The 22603-nt window shown below is 36.2% G+C and overlaps 1 protein-coding gene across 1 annotated transcript; it reads left to right on the forward strand.

Annotated features, from left to right (window-relative positions):
* The first annotated feature begins 2911 nt into the window (after positions 1 to 2911).
* On the forward strand, positions 2912 to 22603 carry LOC132111560 (wings apart-like protein homolog). The gene is made up of 20 exons (XM_059518962.1): positions 2912 to 3165; positions 4633 to 5085; positions 6640 to 7267; positions 7571 to 7872; positions 8149 to 8264; positions 8374 to 8469; positions 8552 to 8716; positions 9062 to 9198; positions 10809 to 10920; positions 11519 to 11746; positions 12631 to 12742; positions 12825 to 12922; positions 16744 to 16820; positions 16915 to 17075; positions 17231 to 17346; positions 19025 to 19264; positions 19357 to 19555; positions 19800 to 19888; positions 21751 to 21846; positions 22227 to 22603. Exons 2-20 carry the CDS (start codon positions 4653 to 4655, stop codon positions 22290 to 22292), a joined length of 3471 nt encoding a protein of 1156 aa, XP_059374945.1. The 5' UTR covers positions 2912 to 3165; positions 4633 to 4652; the 3' UTR covers positions 22293 to 22603.

Below are 22603 nucleotides of genomic sequence, written 5' to 3' on the forward strand. Positions count from 1 at the left end.
TAAGCAGGGCACAAATGCAGGATTAATTGTAACACTACAAGATTTAAACATTTCCACATAACAAAATGTACAAAAGTTTGCAATATTTCCTTGATGTATCATCTCTGTTTAGAGAAAAATTTGCCAAAGTTCAGAAGTCTTTTGAAGATATTGCTGAACATTTATTTAACCATCACAAAAATAAATATATTTTTTTTATTATTATTTAAAATGAGACACATCTGTTTATTATAATTTTTTACCAATTTCACAATTATTTTAATCTCAAAACTGTGTTAGATAGCTCTGCTTTGCTTCTCATGCTTTTCTAAATAAGTGTTGGATTGTGCTCCGTTCTCGCCGACACAAACGGAAGATCATGAATGTATTTTCTGCAACAAAACACAGCAGCGCAGATTACAGTTCACTAGAGTGAGCCTGCTTCACGTTTTTATGAACACTACATATTTTAACGTCTGTAAACAAAAATTAAAACTGAAATATTAGTAGTGAAAATTTGTTATTTTTATTAAATACTTAATTTCTGTCATCAAACTTTTAAGATTAGGCTTAAAGTAATGTCAATCGTTTTCTTATTTTTTTTATATATATATATTTTGGTGGGTCGTGAAATAGATTACACTTGTCTAGGTGGGTCGTAGAATGGAAAAGTTTGGGAACCACTGATTTAGCAGACGCTTTTTTCCAAAGTGACTTACAAATGAGAACAATAGAAGCAATCAGATCAACAAGAGAACAACAACAGTATACAAGTGCCATGACAAGTCTCAGTTAGTCTAGTACAGAACACATAGCCAGGTTTTTTTTTTTTTAAGAATATGAAAGACAAGAAAAGAAAATGACACCATCATCCTCTGTGTCATTGGCAGCAGTTCCCTCTTGAAAAAGTTGCTCCAACATCTGAAAAAGAAACAATTAGGTAGTTTTACAATGCTAACTGCATTAAACTCACAAAATAACTATATTTAGTTTGATTTGTTGTTAAAGGATCTTACATAATCCCAAAGTAACTATATTCAAGTACATGAATAGGTCAAGAATGAAATCTTAAACTTTACTTCACGTTATTCCAATCTCGTATAACATAGGCCCTATTTACACAGCATTGAAATGAGTCTTGATCACTTTTACTTTATGCAGGAAAGGGGATATCATACTACTATGACAAAGAGTAGCTTCATGATGATAGTGCAAACTAAGTGGAAAAGAAAGAAAGAATGATTAAAGTGTTTATTAATAGTTTAGACCCATGCCAGCTACCCCAGCTATGATAATAATTAAAAAATAAAATTTGAAAATGATACGTAAATGTTTTGGAATTTTATATACACAGAACAACATTAATTGGTTCAGTGCCTAACTGGCGAAGTGACATGTCTCGGTCCTGATAAGCAATATTTAAAAAAAGGATTAGATATTTGTTTTTGTATGGACAATCATGAAGATAGAATTGTTTTCTTAACCAGATTAAAAACACAGCGTTATCATTAACGTAAATACAAAATAAGACGATTTCCAATTGAAGAAAGATCATTAAGAAACGTTGTGTTTCACATATCCATTGTAAACCTAAAAAAATATATGCCTAAGTAACGTTATAACTTAACATAACAATCTAAATAAAGACCCAAATGTTGCATTCTGCACAGGAATAACACTTATATCTCGATGTTTTTACATATAATATTAGTTACACAAACTTACCTCAGGCTGCCTCGTCTGTCCTGCCGAGGAGGATATTGACGACGCTCCGCGAGCCTCCCGATTACTCATCTCGAATAAACCTATACTTCTCCTTCCCATGTGGAAAATATCCGTGTTTTATCATTAATGCCGCCGATCAAAATCTCACGAGCCAATAAGAGCGAACCGCTGTTAAGCCCGCCCTCACGAGAGGTTATGTCAGAATGGCGAACGTAAATTTGTGAAGCGCAAACAAAAACTTGGAAAGCGAAAACGAAAATGCTGGCAACGCATTCAGCAAACGTGAAGCTTTAAGTGAAATCAACAAAAAATGCAGTTTATGAAGACGATGTTAACGTACTTTTTTCTATTTAGATTATTGTTTTTATTTTAAGAGTGTTTTTCCTCATTCATCAATATATTTCTTTTGTTCGTTTTCGCAAAAGTTGCGCTCATTTTATTTGGCACAAATCTGATTCCATACTTGTCCTGATTGCACTTTTCACAAACGGCGAAAGGTCAAGAACGGTGGCTTCACAATAGCGCCATCTCCTGGTTAGATAGGAAACGTTAGTAAAAATCGAATATGCCTAAACATATTGTGTCATTTTACCATAATTATTACTTTGAAGAAAAAAAAGCTCTGAAGACACCTCGTATTATAAAACGGTTTTTAAGTAAATTTAAATGTATTTTTCCCGTCTCTCCTCTGTGTTGTTCGTTCTGTATTATTTTTTTTTCTTTTGTATTGAATTATATTTCTGCATTAAAAAAGGTTCATGATACAGAGGTAATACAATTTTAAAAACGCGTTGTGTAAATTATGAGTCCAAATAATGTCACGGTTATGGAGGAGCATCAGGTGAAAAAAGTAGTAGAATGTAAAACCTATATTGTGAGCATCAAGGGTCTAAAAAGAGTTCTTTATGTATTTTACTAAGAACTGCCAACTATAAATGGAAGTGAAATGATCCGTTGCCCATGTGAAAGATGCTGTCACGCTCCATATAAAAGTATGTATAACAAGCAAACATTATTATTACAGTCTGCAGCTGTAATCTAAAAATTAATATATAACATTCAAGACCTGCCCGACCTCACCGCGAAGCCCCGCCCACCGGTTGCTGTTTCTCTCCAATTAGAACGCGCTTTCTTTGTCATTTGATCCTATCGGAACTACGTTTGCTGCACAGACGTTCAGTGGGCGACCCTCTTGAGCGGGGTTCTGGTGTGACGCAAGACTTTACGCCGACGTTAGGGGCGGAGAAAGAGGGGCGACTCTAATGGCGTATCGCAGTCTGACCGATCCAGTTCTCCACAAATAAACAACGGCAGTACTTCACGATCTGGCCTAATTTGTGCTTTTGTCAGTTGTACCGCGCTGCAGCCGCGCTTTGCGCTTTTGCTCATTGAGCAGATCGCCTGGGCTTCTATTTAGCGGCTACTCGGAGCACAGAGGCCCAGAGGAAAGACGGCGGATCGGTGAGTGTGTAAACATGTAACCATCTGTTAAATGAACAATGTTTCTGCTCGTAATGTTAGTCATTAAAGGGTTAGTTCACCCTAAATCACACCTTCTGACATCATTTACTCACCACTGTATTTCTATAAACATGTATGGCTTTATTTATTTCTTGGAACACTAAAGATGTTAGGCAGAACGTTAGGGTCTGACAGCCTCAGTCACCATTGACTTTCAGTGCAGCTTTTTCCATACAATAAAAGTAAATGGTGACTGAGGTGTTATTATGGTGTCAGTCTGCCTAAAATCTTCTTTAGTGCTCTTCTGAAAAAAAAAACTCTCGCAAGTTTCAAACAACTTAAGGGTGAGTGTATAATAAAAATATGTAATTATTTCGCGCACTGTCCGAATAATGGTTTCAGAAACGTGTTGAATAAAGAAGTTGTGTGCCACTAAAGTGCTCCACAGTGTGTTTGTTTCTTTTTATGATTTAAACCATCTTTTTACTATGGCATCCTTGTAAAGCCTGATGAAATAGTCACAAATGGAACAGTTTATTGAAACTTTATAAAACAAAATATTCAAATTGTAAAAAGGTTCCATATGTGTTTTGTTTTGTATCATATTTGATGTATCAGGCTTTTATGGCCCATGTAGTATCATTAGTGAGAATATGGAGCGCATACTCAAGAGGAAAATCATTTACATTTTATCCAGAGACCCAATCTCAGCAAAAATATGCAATTTGATGCATATTTTATTTATATAATGAAAAAGTAAGATAAAATTCTGATAGCGTATGATGTAAATCAACTAGATTATTATGAGTATAATAGAGTACTTGCATAAAATCTATATAAATATTGTGACAATTATTTTAAATTATGAGTTTTATGATCAAAGCTCTTAGTTTAATTGTAGGGGGCAAAACGTATATTAAAATACTATGATAGATGATGATAGATGTACAAATAAACTTTCCTCAAAAGCCTTTTGTATCATTGTGCTGATTCTTCAATTCAAGCATGATTTAAAAAAGCCTGCATAATCAAGTAAGCCTAAGTTGCAAGTCTTTAAAAATTGCAAACAATATAAAAGTTATTAATAAAAATAAAAAGTATACATATTTTTATAGCACATAGAAAGACACAACATGAAGAGATTTTTAAAAATGATCTTATATCATTAAAAATGTATTGAACTCAATCACAGGGCTGAAGGCATGTGGTAGATTGTGTGCAGTTTTTTCAGAAAAGTTTTGATCATGTTGATAATTTATTGGACTTAGAAATTTCTGTATCAAATATGATACAGTAGGCTTTATTGGGTTAAATTGAATGTATTATTGCATATTTATCTGTTTCAGTCCCATTGTAGCATTTAAAACAAGGTGTGCTATGCACAAAACTTCTGTTTGAAATCTTTCCTAAATGCTGAGATATTGATATGACCTTTAATTTCTCCATGTCTTCTGTTTCCCTATAGAGAATATGTAACAAACATCAACATGACGTCCAGATTTAGTAAAACATATACACGGAAGGGAGGAGAGGCCAGCTCGAAGTTTGATGAGGTGTTTTCTAATAAGAAAGCTACCCTTAGCACCAAATGGGGAGAGACCACCTATAAGGCACAGTTGGGGGTCAAACGGCCCTCGTTCAAGCCAGAGGTTCCTGAGCTGACTAAACGACCCCACTTTGATGATGACGACAGCTCAGAGGACCCCTTTGGCTTTGATAGTGATGATGAATCCAAAACTGTCACATTCAGAGGTACTCCACAATCTGAGATGGGCTCAGATGCAGCAGGATCCGGGAACGAGCAGCTGAAGGCCCAGGCAGAAAAGCCCAGTCACGGCACAGCGGTGACTGCTGTGGGTACTTCCACTTTGGGCAGCCGCCCAAACATCAGCACTGGGGTGGTTGGTATTAATAGCCCAGGTAGGACATTAAGTAATCAGCAGGGTTTGCTTTTGAAGAGCATGCAATTCATGCAGAAACATGTTATTTACCTGAGAAAGATCTTAAAGGGATAGTTAATGAGAGCAAAGTGAAAAGAATCCATACCCTTCGAAATTCTTCATTCTTAATTTTGGGTGCTATATTACAGGTTACTGAATATGACCTAGATCAGTTTAGTCAGATCCATATTATGATGTTTGATTCATTATGATGACCTCATCCCATTGTGCTATGCGGGGGGATGTCACTCATGTCTTTCTAAATCAGTTATACTGGTTTTATTCAGTGCTGAGAATAGCAGTAGCTCTGCTGAAGTCTTCGTTCTGTAGTCGAGGGGCTCAGGTAATCACACTAGCATGGACTCTGGGGCTCAGCCGGATATTTTCAGCCCTATGCAGTTCCACACTTTCCCTCGGCTCTTTAGCAAGTCTAATTACAACATTAGAGGAGCCGTGAAACAAGGACCCTCTAAGGACCATAAAAATTCTAATAGTAATAATTCTATTTATGGCCAACTGCACTCACCCTTTTGTCGATCCAAACCTCTATGACTGTTTGTTCTGTGGAACACATAGAAGATATTGTTAAGATTGTGCTGGTCGATCATTTCCATGCAGTTGAAGTGAATGGAGAATGTATGTTTGAGAATGTTCTAGAAAGATGCAAAGTCACCATTAAACCCCCTTGGTATATCCCAGGTCTTCTAAAGTCATTGTTCAATGAAAATCTTTTTTTCCCTTCGTAGGATTCATGAGAGAAATAGTGATGTCTGATTTGTGAACTAGATGTTCTTTTAGGTTCTATCTTTTAAATCAATTGATTGATCCAGTTCACGAAACCGCTGAATGACTCGTTCACAATCCGTTTCTCTAATTCTGCTCATTGTGTTCAACAGAAGAAAGTCAGTCATACAGGGTTGGTTGAATGAATGATGAAAGATGATTTTTGTGTAAACTATGCCTTTAAGAATTCAGGGTTGTCATATTTGTTGTTTTGGTTTGGTGTACTATTTTATATAATTTTTTTTATATCGCTGTAGTTTTAGACAGTATAATTTTAGATGACATTATATATTTTTTGTGATGTTATATAGGCTATATTTCAGCAATGTAATTATGCATAGGCATTTTTTATATTGCTATTACTTATAATTAAACAAAACTATTTTATTTTTTTTATTTAGAAATTATATAGCATGTAATATATTTAAAGTACTGTTTTATAAAATGTTTCAATTTGATTAAATATATTTTTATTTGCTATTGTTTATGTAAAAAATAAAGTTTTTTTTATTTTAATATTATGTATTTTTGTTTTGCTATGGTTTATATTCAAGCAATACTTTTTTTATATAAAATACATTTTTATATTGCTATTGTTTATATTTATAGAATACGATTTTATATAACAGAGTTATGCTTTCATGTTCCATTATTTCAGGATTGCATTTTTCACAACCAACCAACCAACACTTTATTAATCACAAATTACGATTTCTTATTTTTTTATATATATATCTAAAATTTTTTGTAGCTACAACATTTCCAGCCTCATCGCATGTCACTGGGACTGCAGGAGCCTGGAGCAGATCCAGTGTCACAGTAAGCAAACCAGTCTGCCAGATCTCCAGCTTAAAAACCCACAGTAGAACCATCTCTGACTTGGACTCTTTCGGGGAGGACTCTCCTCCAGGGGCCGGCGAGGGGAGTTCTACCCAGGCTGGAAACTCTTTTGATGGGCTCAAGAGCTTAGAACAGTGCCCTGATGAACCTGAACCTCCAGTGGAACCTGTTGACTTTGAGCAGCTTCCGCTTCTTAAACCATCCAGCGAAAGAGTGTACAGACGGCCACGGAATAAAGGGACGGATAGTTCTGGAGCCGGTGATGCACCAGTTCCTGCTGTGACTTCAACACCAGCCTCTGCGCTGGTGAAGAGCGCCGCTGCAGGGGTTGCTGGGAGTTCAGAGGTCAAGCCTGCAGGTCGGGGCCGGGTGAGGGACTACACGGTTCTTCACCCGTCCTGTGTGTCCGTGTGTAACGTGACTATCCAGGACTCAGTAGAAAGGAGCGTGGATGATTTTGCCAGCCCAGTGCAAGCTGACATAGGAGAGGCAGGAACCTTCCGGAGGAAATCGGACACACAACCTTCCAAGCCTACGAGGTACAACATAAACATACTCTCTTGATTCACCAAAGCATGTCTTTTTGTTTGTATTTGCTTGATTAGGTTCATATTGGAAGCAAGTGATATCTGTGGTTATTTATTTTAACAGTGGAATATAACCGTAATGTATAACGTTTTAGTATATAGTTAATCACACACAATTTTTATCATTTAAGAGTTAATGAGATTAATAAGGTTTACAGCATACACACACCACTTACAGTGATAGTAATGCAGAAAACTTCAGAACTAACTTATTGTCATCTGGATTTCTCTCTTCATATTCTATATTTTTTTTAGGTTCAGACCTGCTCAAAGTAAAAGTAAAAAGGAGACAAAACTGGAGTTTTTTGGCTTTGAGGAGAATGAGGCTCAGGATACAGATGGAGACGCCACTGCATCCGGCAGCACCAGCTACAAGATCAAATACTTTGGTTTTGACGACCTGAGTGAGAGTGATAGTGAGGATGAAGACGACTTAGCTGCTAAAGAGAAAAAGAGGAATAAGAAAGCAGAGACGGAAGCTTTGACAAGCAGCGTGGGCAGTCCCCAGATCAACGACTCGCAAGAGAGTCAACAGAGTCAAAGCAGTCTAACTACAGGTATTCTTTTATTCAGTTAACTCTTTCAAAGAGATTTTTAACAGAGTTAAGCCAAATACAATTTAAGAGTTCTTAGCAAAAGATAAATGGTAAAAATATGATATAATTTAGCCATAGATTTTCTTTCCATGAAAATAGCCACAGAAGCTGGCACGGCATTAAAACAAACAAATGTTGTTTCATTAGAGCATTAATGGGAATTTAAACTATAATTATGGATAACGATTATTTGTAGAGTTATCTCTGGGTTCATGATGTCTCTTTTTTTTTTGTTAGATTCTCAGGAGTCGCTGGATGAGACAGGAGATACAGGCTCACAGAAGGAACGACATGGAAAGCAAACCGACAGATCAAAGGAGATTGGACGCAAGATCTTCAGCGGTCCAAAAAAAGTAGAGCTTAAAAAGCTTCATTAAAATAAGCAGAAACTTCATTAAAAAGCTACATTTTAATTTTTAACATAACAAATTTGTGTTTATTTTGTGTGTGTGTTTAATGCAGTCTCCTGCTAAAGCCGTTTATAACGCTCGTCACTGGAATCAACCCGAGCCGGAGGAAGTGCCGCCTTCTGCTTCCTCTCATACTGTGGCTGTACCTGTACGTGAAGTACTTCTGTTCATGACCTCGCATGTCCTCTGTCTTTTCACACCGTAATGATGTTGTTGTTGTTGTTTTGCAGAAGGCCAGTGTGTCCAGCAGCAGCAAAGACACAAACTCTCATAAAGATGATGGAGTGTTTAAAGCTCCACCCCCTCCACCTAAAGTCATTAAGTCTGTCACTATCCCCACTGAGCCATACCAGGACATCGTCACTGCACTAAAATGCAGGAAGGAGCACAAGGAGGTGAGCAATACAATCCGGGAAATAATGTAAATCATTCTTTCTAAAATATTTCCACTTTTAATAATCAGTCAAATGCTCTACCACTGAGCTATACCCCCCCCTATAAGATGAAGTACTTAATAACTTAAGTACTTCATCTTAAACTTATTTTATTTAATTAGGATATTTTCATTTTTCTTCCAGTATTCTTAATGGTTTTAATCTAGTCTTTATTTCAAATAAGTTTTTAATTATATATTTTTTTTATAAGATTTAGTTAAGTTACAACACTGACTTGAACAAAGGACATGCTCATATTTTAATATAACTGTTTCTTTCTTGCCCTGTGTGTCTGTGTGTGTGTAGTTGTACACGGTGGTCCAACATGTGAAGCACTTTAATGACGTAGTGGAGTTTGGGGAGAATCAGGAGTTCACTGATGACTTTGATTATCTGGAGACGGGCTTGAAGAGCACACAACCCCTCAACACACGCTGCCTTAGGTGAGACAAATGCTGAAAGGAGTATTCTGGTTGATTATTTGCAACCTCATGCCTATGTATCACAGCTGTAATTTGCTGTAAATTATTATAGATAACGACTTCAACTATGAAACTGGCTCAGTACAGCTTTAAATCTTTCTTTGCAAAGTTGTTGTTACTTACGTATTATTTATTTGCTATTATAGTATTTATTAGGTGTGTAACAGTTCACAAAAATGAGGGCTCGGTATGGCAGGGTGGAATTAAATCTCAATATTACTTTGTTCCTTTTCATTGAGCAAAGATTTACTGAACAGATTTTGGCTCTGTCTTTAAGTAAAATTAATTATATGAAATTATATTAAAAATCTATTTAATCTAATGCTACAAACTGTATAAGGAGCCCTGTTGTGCATCACATTAAACGTTACATTAAACAACAAAGCCCAAACTATTGTATTCAGCTGCTATTTATTTTAAGATATAATCATCAACACTAGAGAAAAAAATAAATAAAGCATCTACATGTACATTAACTTCCGAATCTAATTATAAAATTACTTTTGACTCCAATTTGTTGTTGAAATGTAATCATTTTCACAGTGTCTGTCATAACTAGTTTTTATGACAGATTTATGTCAACATACATAAAAAGTGCTTCTATTTAGCAAAATGCTATTTTGTTGCTGTTGACACTCGATGACAGTTTCCAGTTTTCAATACAAATATGTGTAACATTACACTTTTAGTATTTATTTATATTTTAAACATTTTTTTTATTTCATAGTTTTTTTTTGTTTTAGTAATATTTTCTTTGTTTTCAGATTTAGTAGTTGTATGTGTTTTTGTAATTTTGTATCTTTTTTTTGTTTTGTTTATATTTTCTATTTACCTTTCATTTATTTAAAATTCATTTTTAGTGCCGTCAAATTATTTGTTTGCCAAAATTTGTCTATATAAAATATGTGTGTGCACTGTGTATATTTGTCTATATACATACACACACATGTATACATTTAAGAAAAAACATGTTGTTATATATCAAATATATCTATCTGTAATATAAATATATACATGTAAATATTTTCAAAATATATACTGCATGTGGTTCTATTTATATATACATAATAAATATACACAGTACACACACACATTTTTATAAACAAAAACTTTTATTTTGGATTTGATTAATTCCAGTTAGTTGACAGCACTATTCATTTTAGTACTTTAGCTTATTTTATTTCAGCAGTATTTTAATTGACACCCTTTAATAGTTTTAGTTAAGAATAATAACTCTGATGCACACTGGAACCCCCATATATGCACTTCAAGTCAAGTCACCTTTATTTATATACCATTTTTAACAATACAGATTGTGTCAAAGTAACTTTCAAATATTAAGAAGGAAAGTAGTGTGTCAATAATGCAAAATGACAATAGCAAACTCAATTTTCAGTAAAAGGAAGTTCCTCATTGAATTCAGTGATGTCATCATCCAGCTCAGATTAGTTAAAATAATATCAGGCTGCAGCAAAGTCACATTGTGTAGAGGACTCATCTGATTCCTGTAGTAAGACACGTTTATAACAAAAACCACTAATCCTTTTTTCCTTTTTCATTTTTGACTACAGTATAATCAGTCTGGCCACGCGCTGTGCCATGCCGAGCTTCCGCATGCACCTGAGGGCCAGAGGAAAGGTGGCCCAGGTCTTTAAGATGCTCAGTGATGCCCAACAACACCCGGTGAGTGTCTCCATCAGCCCCTTACCAACATGCCAGTCACGTAACCAACCAACTGTCATTAATTTTAAAACCAACTAATCTGTATAACCAAGCATCATTCCAAACTGTCACAGCTCTATCATTATGAACACAGCTACAGTGCTGTGTGGAGAAACCGTTTGTTTACTTCATTAGTATACATTAATTGGAGATGTAATCATCTCCGCGGGAAGACAAGGGAGAAATGCAAACAGAAGCTGAGCCGTTACTCTGTAAATCTCGTTAGTTCAATTTACCCCGATGGAGCGTGAATGTTTGCCTTGACTCTTTCGGCTTGACTTGATTTTGTGTATTGAAGGAAGTTCAGTAAAAATAAATTAAATCCACTTAATGAGTCAAGACAGATGTTTAGAATAAAGCAAGACACTAGAGGTCTTGCCTTGCAGTAAAGCAATGTTTTTATAATGCTAAGTGACTTGTTTTTGAAAGTTTTTTGGCATTAAGTTCATGTCTGTTATCTCTTGAGGCCATTGATGTGCAGGTGTACCCCTAAAAGTAAAGATAAGATATTCAGAACATTTTCCTTCTCTCTTTCTCACCGTTCTTCTGGATCTGGTAGAACCTGGCTCTTTGCACAGCATCTCTAATGTACATACTGAGCCGAGACCGGCTAAATATGGACCTTGACCGGTCCTGTCTGGAGCTGATGATCAGGCTGCTGGAACTAGAGCAGGATGACTCTGTAGAAGACCAGTTAACAGCTAAAGAGATGAGCCGAGTTAAACAGAAGATCCGCAAACTCTGCGAAACAGTCCACAACAAACATCTGGACCTAGAAAATATCACAGTGAGTGACTTCTGTTTCTCGCACCTTTGATGTCAGAACTGACAGAGAAAACCAATGAATGTTTTAGAGGAAATGTTCTTCCATTCACCTTGGCTTTGTTCATACAGGCAGCAAAAATCTGTTTTTATGTTTAGCTGTTTGTAGACTGAATAGTGAAGAAAGCATAGGAAATCAAACGCTGTCTTTGACACATGGTATTTTTTTTTCTCAAAAAGGTTCACATTCACTACTTTTTAAAAGTTAGGGATTTGTAAGATTTTAAAAACCGTGAGAGTGTGAAATATTATTACAATTTTAAATGGTTGTTTAAAACACGTTTTCTATTCCAATATTTTTTGAAATGTAGTTTATTCCTGTGATGCAAAGCTGAATTTTCAGTATCATTACTCCAGTCTTCAGTGTCACATGATCCTTTAGAAATCATTCAAATATGCTAATTTGCTGCTCAGGAAACTTCCCTTCTTATCTGTTAAAAACAGTTGTGCAGCTTAAATTTTTGTGGAAACTGGGACACTTTTTTTCAGGATTCTTTGATGAATAGAAAGTTCAAAAGAACCGCATTAATTGGAATGGAACAATTATACAATTTTGTACAAGTATATGTCTTTACTGTCACTTTTGATAAATGTAATGCAGCCTTGTTGAAAAAAAAAAAAAAGAAAGCCCTACTGACCCCAAACTTTTTAATGGTAGTGTATGTAAGTATAAAAAGGCCAACAGGCCTTTCAGAAGAAGCCTCTCTTTTCGTTAACTACCTTTCAAAAATAAAGTGCTGCTTCGGTTTTTACAGTTGAAATAACCTTTTAAAAATACTAGTTTTTTTTAACTTTGTATGTGCATCTGCTTGAATGCTATTTTCTAATTAGTTACTTTTTGCATCTCAGACGGGACACTTAGCGATGGAGACATTACTGTCACTGACATCGAAGCGAGCCGGAGACTGGTTTAAGGAAGAACTGCGCTTACTTGGGGGTCTGGACCACATTGTAGATAAAGGTACCCTAACTGAGTATACCTGGACTTGATTTGTATGTTTGTTGAAAGAGAGGGTTGAGATATCTATATTTTTTGCCCTCAGTGAAAGAGTGTGTTGAGAACTTGAGTAGAGAAGAAGATAAAGAGAGTCTGGTGGCGTCACTTTGGGGAGCAGAGCGCTGTTTACGAGTTCTGGAGAGTGTGAGTATGATGATAATAATGAAATGATTAATAAAATTAGGACTAAAGAAGGACCTGCAATAATTAACCTGCAGTTAGTAAATAATAACATGGACTTTATTGACCTAAATTTATTTGTAATGATGCTCCTGGCCTCTTCTTAAAGATGCTTACTCTGTAGATCTGATCAGTTTTTGGAAATTGCACCAAATAGAATGAAACAGACATGATGTATAATTGAATATATGTAGTAATGTTTACTGCAAGTTGACCTGATACCTTTGACAGCCCTTGAGGAGAATGCATGTTATTAGGGATGCACGATCATGATTTTTAATGGCCGATTCCGATCCTGATTTTTTTACAAGCAAACTGGCCGATACTGATTTCCGATTTTTTTAAATTATCTTTAAGCAACAAATAAGAAATAAGGAAAGTGTGCATAAAAAAGATGTTTATTTGGTATTTAATAGGTCAAACTGGCTTTTGGCTATTGAACCATAGACTGTATAAAAACATGGACGTAGTGTCCGTGACGTCACCCGTAGACTTCTGAAATGTGTATTTGAAACCTAAAGTGTGCAGAGCGGGCCATCGCCATCTTGGCAGAGCGTCACCACGCGACTCTCCCGGACAATCAAAAATGGGCAAAAAGGCGGGGTGCTACTTGCTGAAGCCACACCCACCTAGCGCGACGGCAGTGTCAGCAGCGGCAATCTCCCTGTCAAGTGGCCACGCCCTTAATTATGCAGAACTTTAAGTCTTAATATGATTTAAACGGATGAGTTATAAAAAAAAAAATTCACCCCCCTCACAGTTGTAATGAAAGGCAAAATTAGCTATTTAGACCAAAATAATATTTTGCACCAGGCTGTAAACATGTTTTTTTCTGCTGTAAAGTTGGGCATTTTAACATGTGGAGTCTATGGGACTGACTCCCTTTATCAGCCAGCCTCAAGCGGCCAGTCGATGATTTGCAGTTTTAGTCACTTCCTTATTTGCCTCACGAAAGAGAGCGGGAGGTTGGCGCTCGTATTGAACACAATAACCTAGGGCTGCAACTAACGATTATTTTGATAATCGATTAATCTGTCGATTATTTTTACGATTAATCGATTAATCGGTTTATGTACTTATATTTGAGTTTTTTTTCCATTTTTTTCCCCAAGTAAATTATTAATAAATGGTCTTTATCATTCAGCATAGATTTAAGAGATTTTAACCATTTTGCACTGTCATATCCTCATCAAAAATATACCTGGAGTTGTTTTATTGTGTGTTAGTAATCCTTTGTCGAACTCTTCTGCAATCAGAACACTGACCCATACTCTAGCAAATTTCACAAGGAGATTTCAAATAATGTTTTCACCATGGCAGTCCTTAGAGCTCCTAAAGTAGTTTAACATCCCGAACAAAGCTTATTAAGGAATCTTTCAGAACATATTTTCACGAAGAATAAGGATAAAACAGAATAAAATTGCAGTGCATTGTATTTTATTATTTACTGGGAAAAAGCTTTATAGCTTTTGCTGTGAAATTGTAAACAATCCTTCAAAAAAAGTGCCAATGGCATGAAACCTGAATGGAACTCACAATTTAAAGTAAAATCCATCAGAAGGTTGTCCAGAAAAAAAAATAGGACACACACAAAAAACCTGCTGTGTGAAAAAGAGCAGTGAATAATACTTAGAAAAAAAAGTGCATTTCAAATATCTACATTTACCTCTCTCATTCAGTCATAATTAGGCTGCACGACTGAATTTTGAACTGGTAAACGACAAACTGATCACAGAACATGTTTGTAAAGCTTTAAATGTTAACTGTTAAAAAGCAATGTTATCAGCTTTTACGACTAAACATTTGCAAACAACATTGTACTGGAGAATCTGCACAAATGAAAGTCTTAGGGGCCGTTCACAAATCGCGCCTAAAAACGCGTGGAAAACGCTAGGCGCACCGCTTTCTCCTCCTTCAGGGGCGCTCGGGCAGAAGCGCCCCTGAGGCGTCTGCCTTTGATAAGCAACCGTGACGTGCTCTCTCCTTGAAGACGCGGAAATTTCAGCAAAGGATAAATGGATTTGCAGCTCAAAAAATCGCTTGCAGTAGCTCTGCTACTAAATTTATTTCAAAATGGAAATCCATGATCAGCTGTTCCTTCATCTTGACTGAGCTTTTAACGTTGTTACGGGAAAGGATGAAGCTGATTGGTTAGTTCTTGTCACATGACCCGCGGTGAGCTTGCTGCATTCTGAAAAGTTTAAATGTTTTTAACTCGATGCGGTGCGGTGTTGGAAATAACGAACTTGAGCGCGCAAAAGACGCGATATGTGAACGTTCCCTTAAACAGTGCAGTAGTGCAGAGTTTACAGGTTACTCTTCTTTTTTAAAGGCTGCAGAGACGCTGTTCGGGAAGCACGTGACATAAAACAAGGCCAGCTATTGGCTATTCGCTACTTCTCCTGTTGTACTGGCTGAGTAAAACCTCCGGCGGCTCATTACTGCCACACTTTGGTCACCGCAGATTTGAAATATGCACGAAATGAGCCGCTTACGGCAAATAAAAGTTATTTAGCAACGAATCGATGACTAAATTAGTTGACAACTATTTTAATAATCGATTTTAATCGATTAAATCGATTCGTTGTTTCAGCTCTACAATAACCGTAACCATCTGAAATTAACAGCAGTAACTCCACAGTAAGTAGACTACATTCAATACAAACATAGATGGTACAGACATCAGCATTTACCTTTTGTTTTTGAATTGGGTTGAAACTCCAAAGAACTGGCCTTAAATTAAAAGATTAACTGCAACCATGTGAAATTAAAGGCAATAACTGCATAGTTCTACAATCCAAACAACAAAATCAACACGCATTCAATAAGATGTTTCTTAATCAGCGTTCAGTATTTGTTTTAGTTTTTAAATTTGCTTTTAAATAAAAAAAAAAGGTCTTTACCAGTGAGACTAAATAAAAGTATGCTATATAAATACATTATTGTAAATGTTAAAATCAAATAATGTTGGTGCGAATAAAACAAAGATACAAAAAGTATTTCATTCATCCAATAAAAAAAAAATTAGGGTAATGATTCACATGTATATTTTTTTACTTGAGCCAATGAAAAATAAATAATTTATTGTCTCAAGTAAAAAAATATAGATGTGAATCATTACCCTAAAAAAATTTTATTGGATGAATTAAACCCTTTTTTTGAGTGTGCTACAGCATGTGATTTTTAAATCAAATTAAGTCTATGTAATTTCAAGGTAAAATATAAATTATCATCCTAATGCAGAACTGACGTTTACTTCTGGCTTTTCACATGTGTATGCAAGTTCTACTTTACAAAAAAAAAAAAAAAAAAAAAAAAAAAATTTCAGTTTTGTCACAGTTTAGTCCATTTTGTTTCTCATCCAACACGTTAGAAGTTGATCTGAACATCTCTTCACGGTCTACTCGTGTTCAGGGCGTGGACCGGTACAGTAGGAAAGGGTCTCTTATTTGTGCGCCAGTACACCAACGGGTGATCGCTTCCTGTTATCTGTGCCTCAGACATGAAGCTCTGCACTTCCAGTGCTGAACGGCTGCCTGTGTCCTGCGCACAGATTTCGAAATACTTCCACACAAATGACATAGCGAACAATTGCAATGTAGTCTGTGCACGCGAGCGCACTTCCGGAATAATCGGCCGAAAAAAGACCAAAAACCGGCCGATTGCCGAACGCGTATTTTAATCAAAAACCGGCTGGTTCCGATTTATGGCCAATCAACCAGTGCATCCCTACATGTTATTACTATTTATAATTAATTAAAAAAATATTCCTCTTTCACATCCAGGTAACAGTCCATAATCCTGAGAACCAGACTTATCTGATTGCCTACAAGGAGTCCCAGCTCATCGTATCCTCAGCAAGGTGTGTGTGATGATATAGAAAGTCTAGTCGCAGCGTTGCTTTGTGTGATCGGGCATTTTGTCATTCTGAGGTTGTGCTGTGTGTGTGTGTGTAGGGCCCTGCGGCATTGTGAGCAGATGATACAGCGCTACAGCCGAGAGGTCTCTTCATCGAGCTCCGCCCTCCTGCAGAGTAGTCATAGCAACGTGGGCAAGGCCGTGGAGGATTGTATGAGAGCTGTTATCGGAGTTCTGCTCAACCTCACACATGATAACGGTGAGACACTTTTAGATGTGTGACTGAGAGGATTTATACAGTGCTCACCAAGTACTGTATTTGTAAATGCAGAATGAAGTAATATAAAATAACTTTCTGTAAATGTTAAGATTAGAATGTAAGATAACCCTCACATCATCTCTCTGACCCCTCAGAGTGGGGCAGCACTAAAACAGGTGAGCAGGATGGCCTCATACAGACAGCTCTGGACTCTGTTCTGAAGGTCCCACGCTATTTGCCTCAGGAGCAGAGATTCGACATCCGTGTCCTGGTGAGAAACTCAACATTAATTACACGGACCTGCAACTTCAAAAAAACCATTTATAAAAATGAAATCAGTTCAAAAATATCAACAAAAGTTTTTTCACAATATAAGATTATTCAAATTAAATATACATATTATTGCTGTCAATCGATACATTTTTGTTATTGTGATTAATCCCACCTTACATTAATGTTTTTAAATATACTTTTATATTGTTATAATTTCACATTCATTCTTCAAATTAATGTAGAAACCGCATATATATATATATATATATATATATATATATATAATATTTTTTTTTTTTTTTTTTTTTTTATATATTTTTTTTTCCTGAAGGTGAGTATTACTCCTAGCAATAATACTGATGTTTCTAGGAAATAGTTTTCGAAAACTTTCAGTATTCAAAACAATATTCAATATTCATATAAAACCATTATAATAAATGTCATATTTAGCTACTTGTGCCCTTCAGCAAGTAGGAAATGTTTAGAAATTGAATACAGTTGTCAAACACTAAATTCTAAATGAAATCCTTAAAGCTCTTTGGTAACACTTTCTATGAAGCCCCTATTTATAATACATTATACAGGTATTCTTAAGACATTATAATGAATGCATAATGCATTATAAAAAACCTTATAATATGTTTTATCAAATCATTAATAATCATAACAACAATTATTATACATCATAAAACTTACGTATTTGTGGTTATAAGTTTAAGAGTATGATTATTTATAACACACAATGAACACATTGAATCTACTTCATTTACAGTAAGTACAAAGGAGTGTATCATATCTTGACATTGTTTATTTAAGATCTGCACAGTATCTTACTACAGCTTGTGAGTGGTTAGATGTTGAGTGTTGTTTGAGTGTTTCCTTTGGAGCTAATGTAAATTAATTGTTGTGAGCTTAATACTCCAACTGAAAAAAAAGAATGTTTTATATGGTTACATTTTCTTTTGACGGTCCTATTAATCAATCCACTGTAAGCAACTTTGCAACTGCATGCCAACTAACTTTCATTAGAGTATTAATATGCTTAAGAATGGTAGAATCTAGTATGGTAGAATAACTTGACGTACTTGCAAATACACTTAAAGTCAGTTTATCTATCAAAATAAAGTGTTAGCATATATTTACAGTAGCAGACATACTAATACTCTGATGACCACTAGTTGATGTAGTTGCAGAGTTACTTATCAACAACTGTGTAAAGGGTACCATCAAACTAATATTACAATATAAATAGTTCAAAGCAAATGTGTCATATTACACATTCATCTGATCTGTTATATGATCTTATGGCTGTTTGAGAGAAGAAGAATTTTTTTTGTTATTATTACTTTTTTATTACTTTTATTTATATTATTACTTTATTATATTAAGTGGTCTTTGACTGCTTTAGGTAAAGTAGCATCAGAAAAATGGCAAGATAAGAGACTATAACAAATACTTCCCATGCATGCACAGTTTTGGCAGACGCTGAGGTGAAGTCTGAAAAGTCTCCTGTTTGATGTGTTCGTAAAGACGTTCTGCATCTAAATAAGTGCAGTTCTTGTCAAGAAGTTGAACTGAGTTTGTACTCTGTAGTACTGACCGATTCTATTATTTTGTTCAGTATTGAAGTGCCGGTGTTTTTGCCGTGAGTGTGACGGTGTTTTATCTGTGCACAGGGTCTGGGTCTGCTGATAAATCTGGTGGAGTACAGTGCCAGAAACAGACACTGTCTGGTGGAGATGGACCTGGACTTTAGTTACATGATCAAGATGGAGGTACACGTGAAGTCGGAGAATGACGTGAAGACTGAAGGAGAGGAGGAGAGTAAGGCAGACGGACAAAAAACGAATAAAACAGAGTGCGAGAAGGGACCCGCGACAGTACAGTCATCAAACGCGCTGGCCGCTCTAGTTCAGGTGACTATAGTCTCCATGTTTGGTCTGCGAGATGTTTATCCTTAAATCTGATATTGGCTAACTAAACCAAGTGTTTATGTTTGTCTGTGTAGCTCTTTCTTGAACGGGAACAAGCAGCAGTGCTAGCTGAGGCACAGACTGATGACCTCATAAGTGAGGCGCCCAAATCTCAGGCAGACCAGAGTGGAGAGTGGAAAGAAACATCTGGAGAGATCCAGTGGGTGGCCTCGGAAACCAACGACACAAATGACAAGAAAGAGGAGGAGGAAGAGGAGCTTGACCTCAATAAAGGTACAAATTATTCCCAGTGACTACACTTTTGACATTGGACAATGGATTTCATTTCACATCATTTTTTTTGTTGGGGAAATTACACTAATATGAACTGAAATTAAATTGCTATCATATTAATAGTCTACCTTAACCATAGTTGTTTTTTTAAATAGTCTTTTGATACCCTGCTGTGTGTTATAATGTACTTTATGTAATTGTTAAAGGGGAAACTTTTGTGTAAGCATCCTGTCTTTCTTTTCAGCTCTGCAGCATGCTGGGAAACACATGGAGGACAGTATTGTGGCATCATACTCGGCTCTTCTTCTTGGGTGTTTATGTCAGGAGAGTCCGGTGAGCATCACTTCTGTTATTCTTTAGTTGCTCCAGAGAGCAGCTAGTTGGGTAATTGATTGGTTAGTTTTGAACCAAAGCAACTATGTAGTTTTGTGTATTTTTGTGACTTCCTCCAGTTAAGTGAGTGGAATTTACTGTCATAAATATGCCAGTCCTCTCTTTTCTTGCAATGTTGTATCCTCGCATCCTCATAGAGCAAAAGTTTGTGTGGAACCATGGGACAGAAACAGAATCCATTCATCTTATGAGAAGTCCCATCAGAATCATTTTGAAACCGGTTGAAAAAGACATAGTTGCTTTAATTTATTTGATAGTGATCAACAAAAACACATTGCAGATTTGGCCACTGCAAATTTTCAGCATTTTCTTTGCAAAATGCTCAGTCATGTTGCATGAAGATTGCATTGAAAAAAGGCTGAATGGAGCCTTTTTTCAGGTCCACTCACAATTTCTCAGTTGAAGTCTAGATTCTGTCTGCTCGGCTTCATGTCTGGGTTTATTGTCTTGCTGGGGAACAAATCTTCTACATTGCTGGTGCAAGTTTTCCTTAGATTTTGTTGCATTCATTGAACCCTGATTCGCCTTCTAGGGCCTGATGCAGAGAAGCATGATACTGTCATCATCACCATGATCCGCAGTGAGGAAGGGGTGTCTTAGATGATGCTCAGTGTGTAGCTTACACACAACATTATTTTTCCTCTGATGGCCAAACACTTGATATTTGATCTCATCAGACTACAGAACCTTCTCCAGCTGCATTAAGAGTCTCCCACGTCCTTTCTGGAAAACTCCAGCTGAGATGTCCTATGACATTTTTAACAGTGTCTTTCTCTGTACCTCTTTCCCATGAAGCTGTGAGTGGTGAAGCACCTGGTCTCTTGCATCTCTTCCACTGAAGCTTGTAGCTCCCTCAGGGTGGTCATGTGTAGATTTACAGCTGTGCCAATACTCTATTTCTTACCTAATATAACAGTACTCCCAGGGTTGTATCCATCCCCTGCCATATGCTTTTCAATTACCTTTTCGTGGAATTGCTTGGAGTGTTATTTTTATTTTCATGGTTTGTGTTCTGCCACCATAATGGCTCACAGAAGTTGAACCTTGCAGATTTATGAGTGTATTTGTACTATAATCAGCTGAAACCCTGTGACTCTACATACGATCATACCACTGATAATGTAAAGAAAAAGAAACTTGCATCACTGTTTCCACAACAATTTTAAGCAAAGCAACTGTTTTTTACTTTGATAGTAGGAAGAATTGTTTCTTATAAAAAAAAAAACATATCAAATATATCAATATTTTCGGGCCAAAACTGAAAATTCTGGATGCACTGACAATGCTTTTTAATAATTATTTATAATTTTATTAAATAATATAAAATAATTTTGTGAGACTTTAAGCTAACTCTATAATTTTAACGATACTGAATTTAAATATACAAGCCAATAAAATAACCACACTTTTATTGAAAGTAAAACAATAAAATTGGACAGAAAATATATTCATATTAAATATCAATATAATCTTTTTATTCCGTTCTTTGCAACAGATTTTTTTGTTTAATTATCCAAATAATGTATAGTCCTGCAAAGCTATAATTATCCGAGCACATGAGTAGAGCGTAGTGACACAAGAGGGTAGCCTCATTTATCAGCGTTGCCCTGTACTACACCATGTTATAGCACACTAGCGCTATTGCAAACAGGAGCAAGTATACTTCATAGAAATCTTCTGTCAGAGCATTATTTGATTAGACTTTGGTTTTTGTGAGCATGAGTGAGTACATGAGTGGAGCATTCGAAAGTTCGAAATGTAGTGTATCCTTAAATATAATATCCTTTCTCTCTCTTTCACAGATGAATGTGAAAATCGTACGGGAAAACCTTCCCAAGGGAGATTTCTCTATCATGACTGAAATGCTGAAGAAATTCCTTAATTTCATGAACCTGACGGTAAGTACAACCAATGATATCAGACATTTTGCACCTTGCATTGCACAATAAAAAATGGCAAGTGTTACGTTATTTTAATAACTGATGGAAATGTCAGCATTACAAAACATTGTGAAATTCTGTAGTACATATTACTTGCTTGTATGCAGATGCTGAAAAGTCATCCAAATGTAATTTTAGTGGTCTGACCAGCGTGTGTCTTGGCTATAGTTGCACCTGGCTTTAAATGTGTTATCGAATTGTGAACTGGTCACCATGCATGCAATCTAGTGCCAGGTGTAGAGGGCCATTGATGTTATAAAACATGTAGCTGTTCTCTCATGTCTGGCCAGTGACATTTAAATCTCTTTTAACTTCTCTCTGTTCTTTCCTCTCGTCAGTGTTCTGTCGGAACCACGGGACAGAAATCTATTTCACGGGTGATTGATTATTTGGAGCACTGTTAGCAGAGGTGTCGTATTTCCACCTCTTCTGTGGGTTAAATCTGGACCTGGCAACGTGCCTTAGGCCTTTCAGGACTAGAGGATGCAGATCCGGTGGTAAAGGTGGTTAAGTGTCGCTACTGTCACCTGAGTGGCTCACTGCAGAGACTTTCATGTTTTGTTTTTTTTCCTCTTTCTTTTCGCTTGTTTTTACATTGTGTGTTTTTCAAATGCTGTCTCTTTCTCTCATGCTCACACACGTACACACACTCGGCTGTGTTTGCTTAATATTTGGTTTTTGAAGCACTGATTCTCATGTAAAAAAAAATATCCGT

This window comes from Carassius carassius, chromosome 31, assembly GCF_963082965.1.
Source record: "Carassius carassius chromosome 31, fCarCar2.1, whole genome shotgun sequence".
In the NCBI taxonomy this organism is placed as follows: domain Eukaryota; kingdom Metazoa; phylum Chordata; class Actinopteri; order Cypriniformes; family Cyprinidae; genus Carassius; species Carassius carassius.

Excerpts from the sequence above, each read along its gene's own strand:
- LOC132111560 (XM_059518962.1), top strand. The coding sequence starts at position 4,653 with ATGACGTCCAGATTTAGTAAAACATATACACGGAAGGGAGGAGAGGCC. Across the intron at positions 5,086-6,639 it reads GGTTGGTATTAATAGCCCAG|CTACAACATTTCCAGCCTCA; the intron begins GTAGGACATTAA and ends AATTTTTTGTAG. Across the intron at positions 7,873-8,148 it reads TCAAAGCAGTCTAACTACAG|ATTCTCAGGAGTCGCTGGAT; the intron begins GTATTCTTTTAT and ends TTTTTTTGTTAG.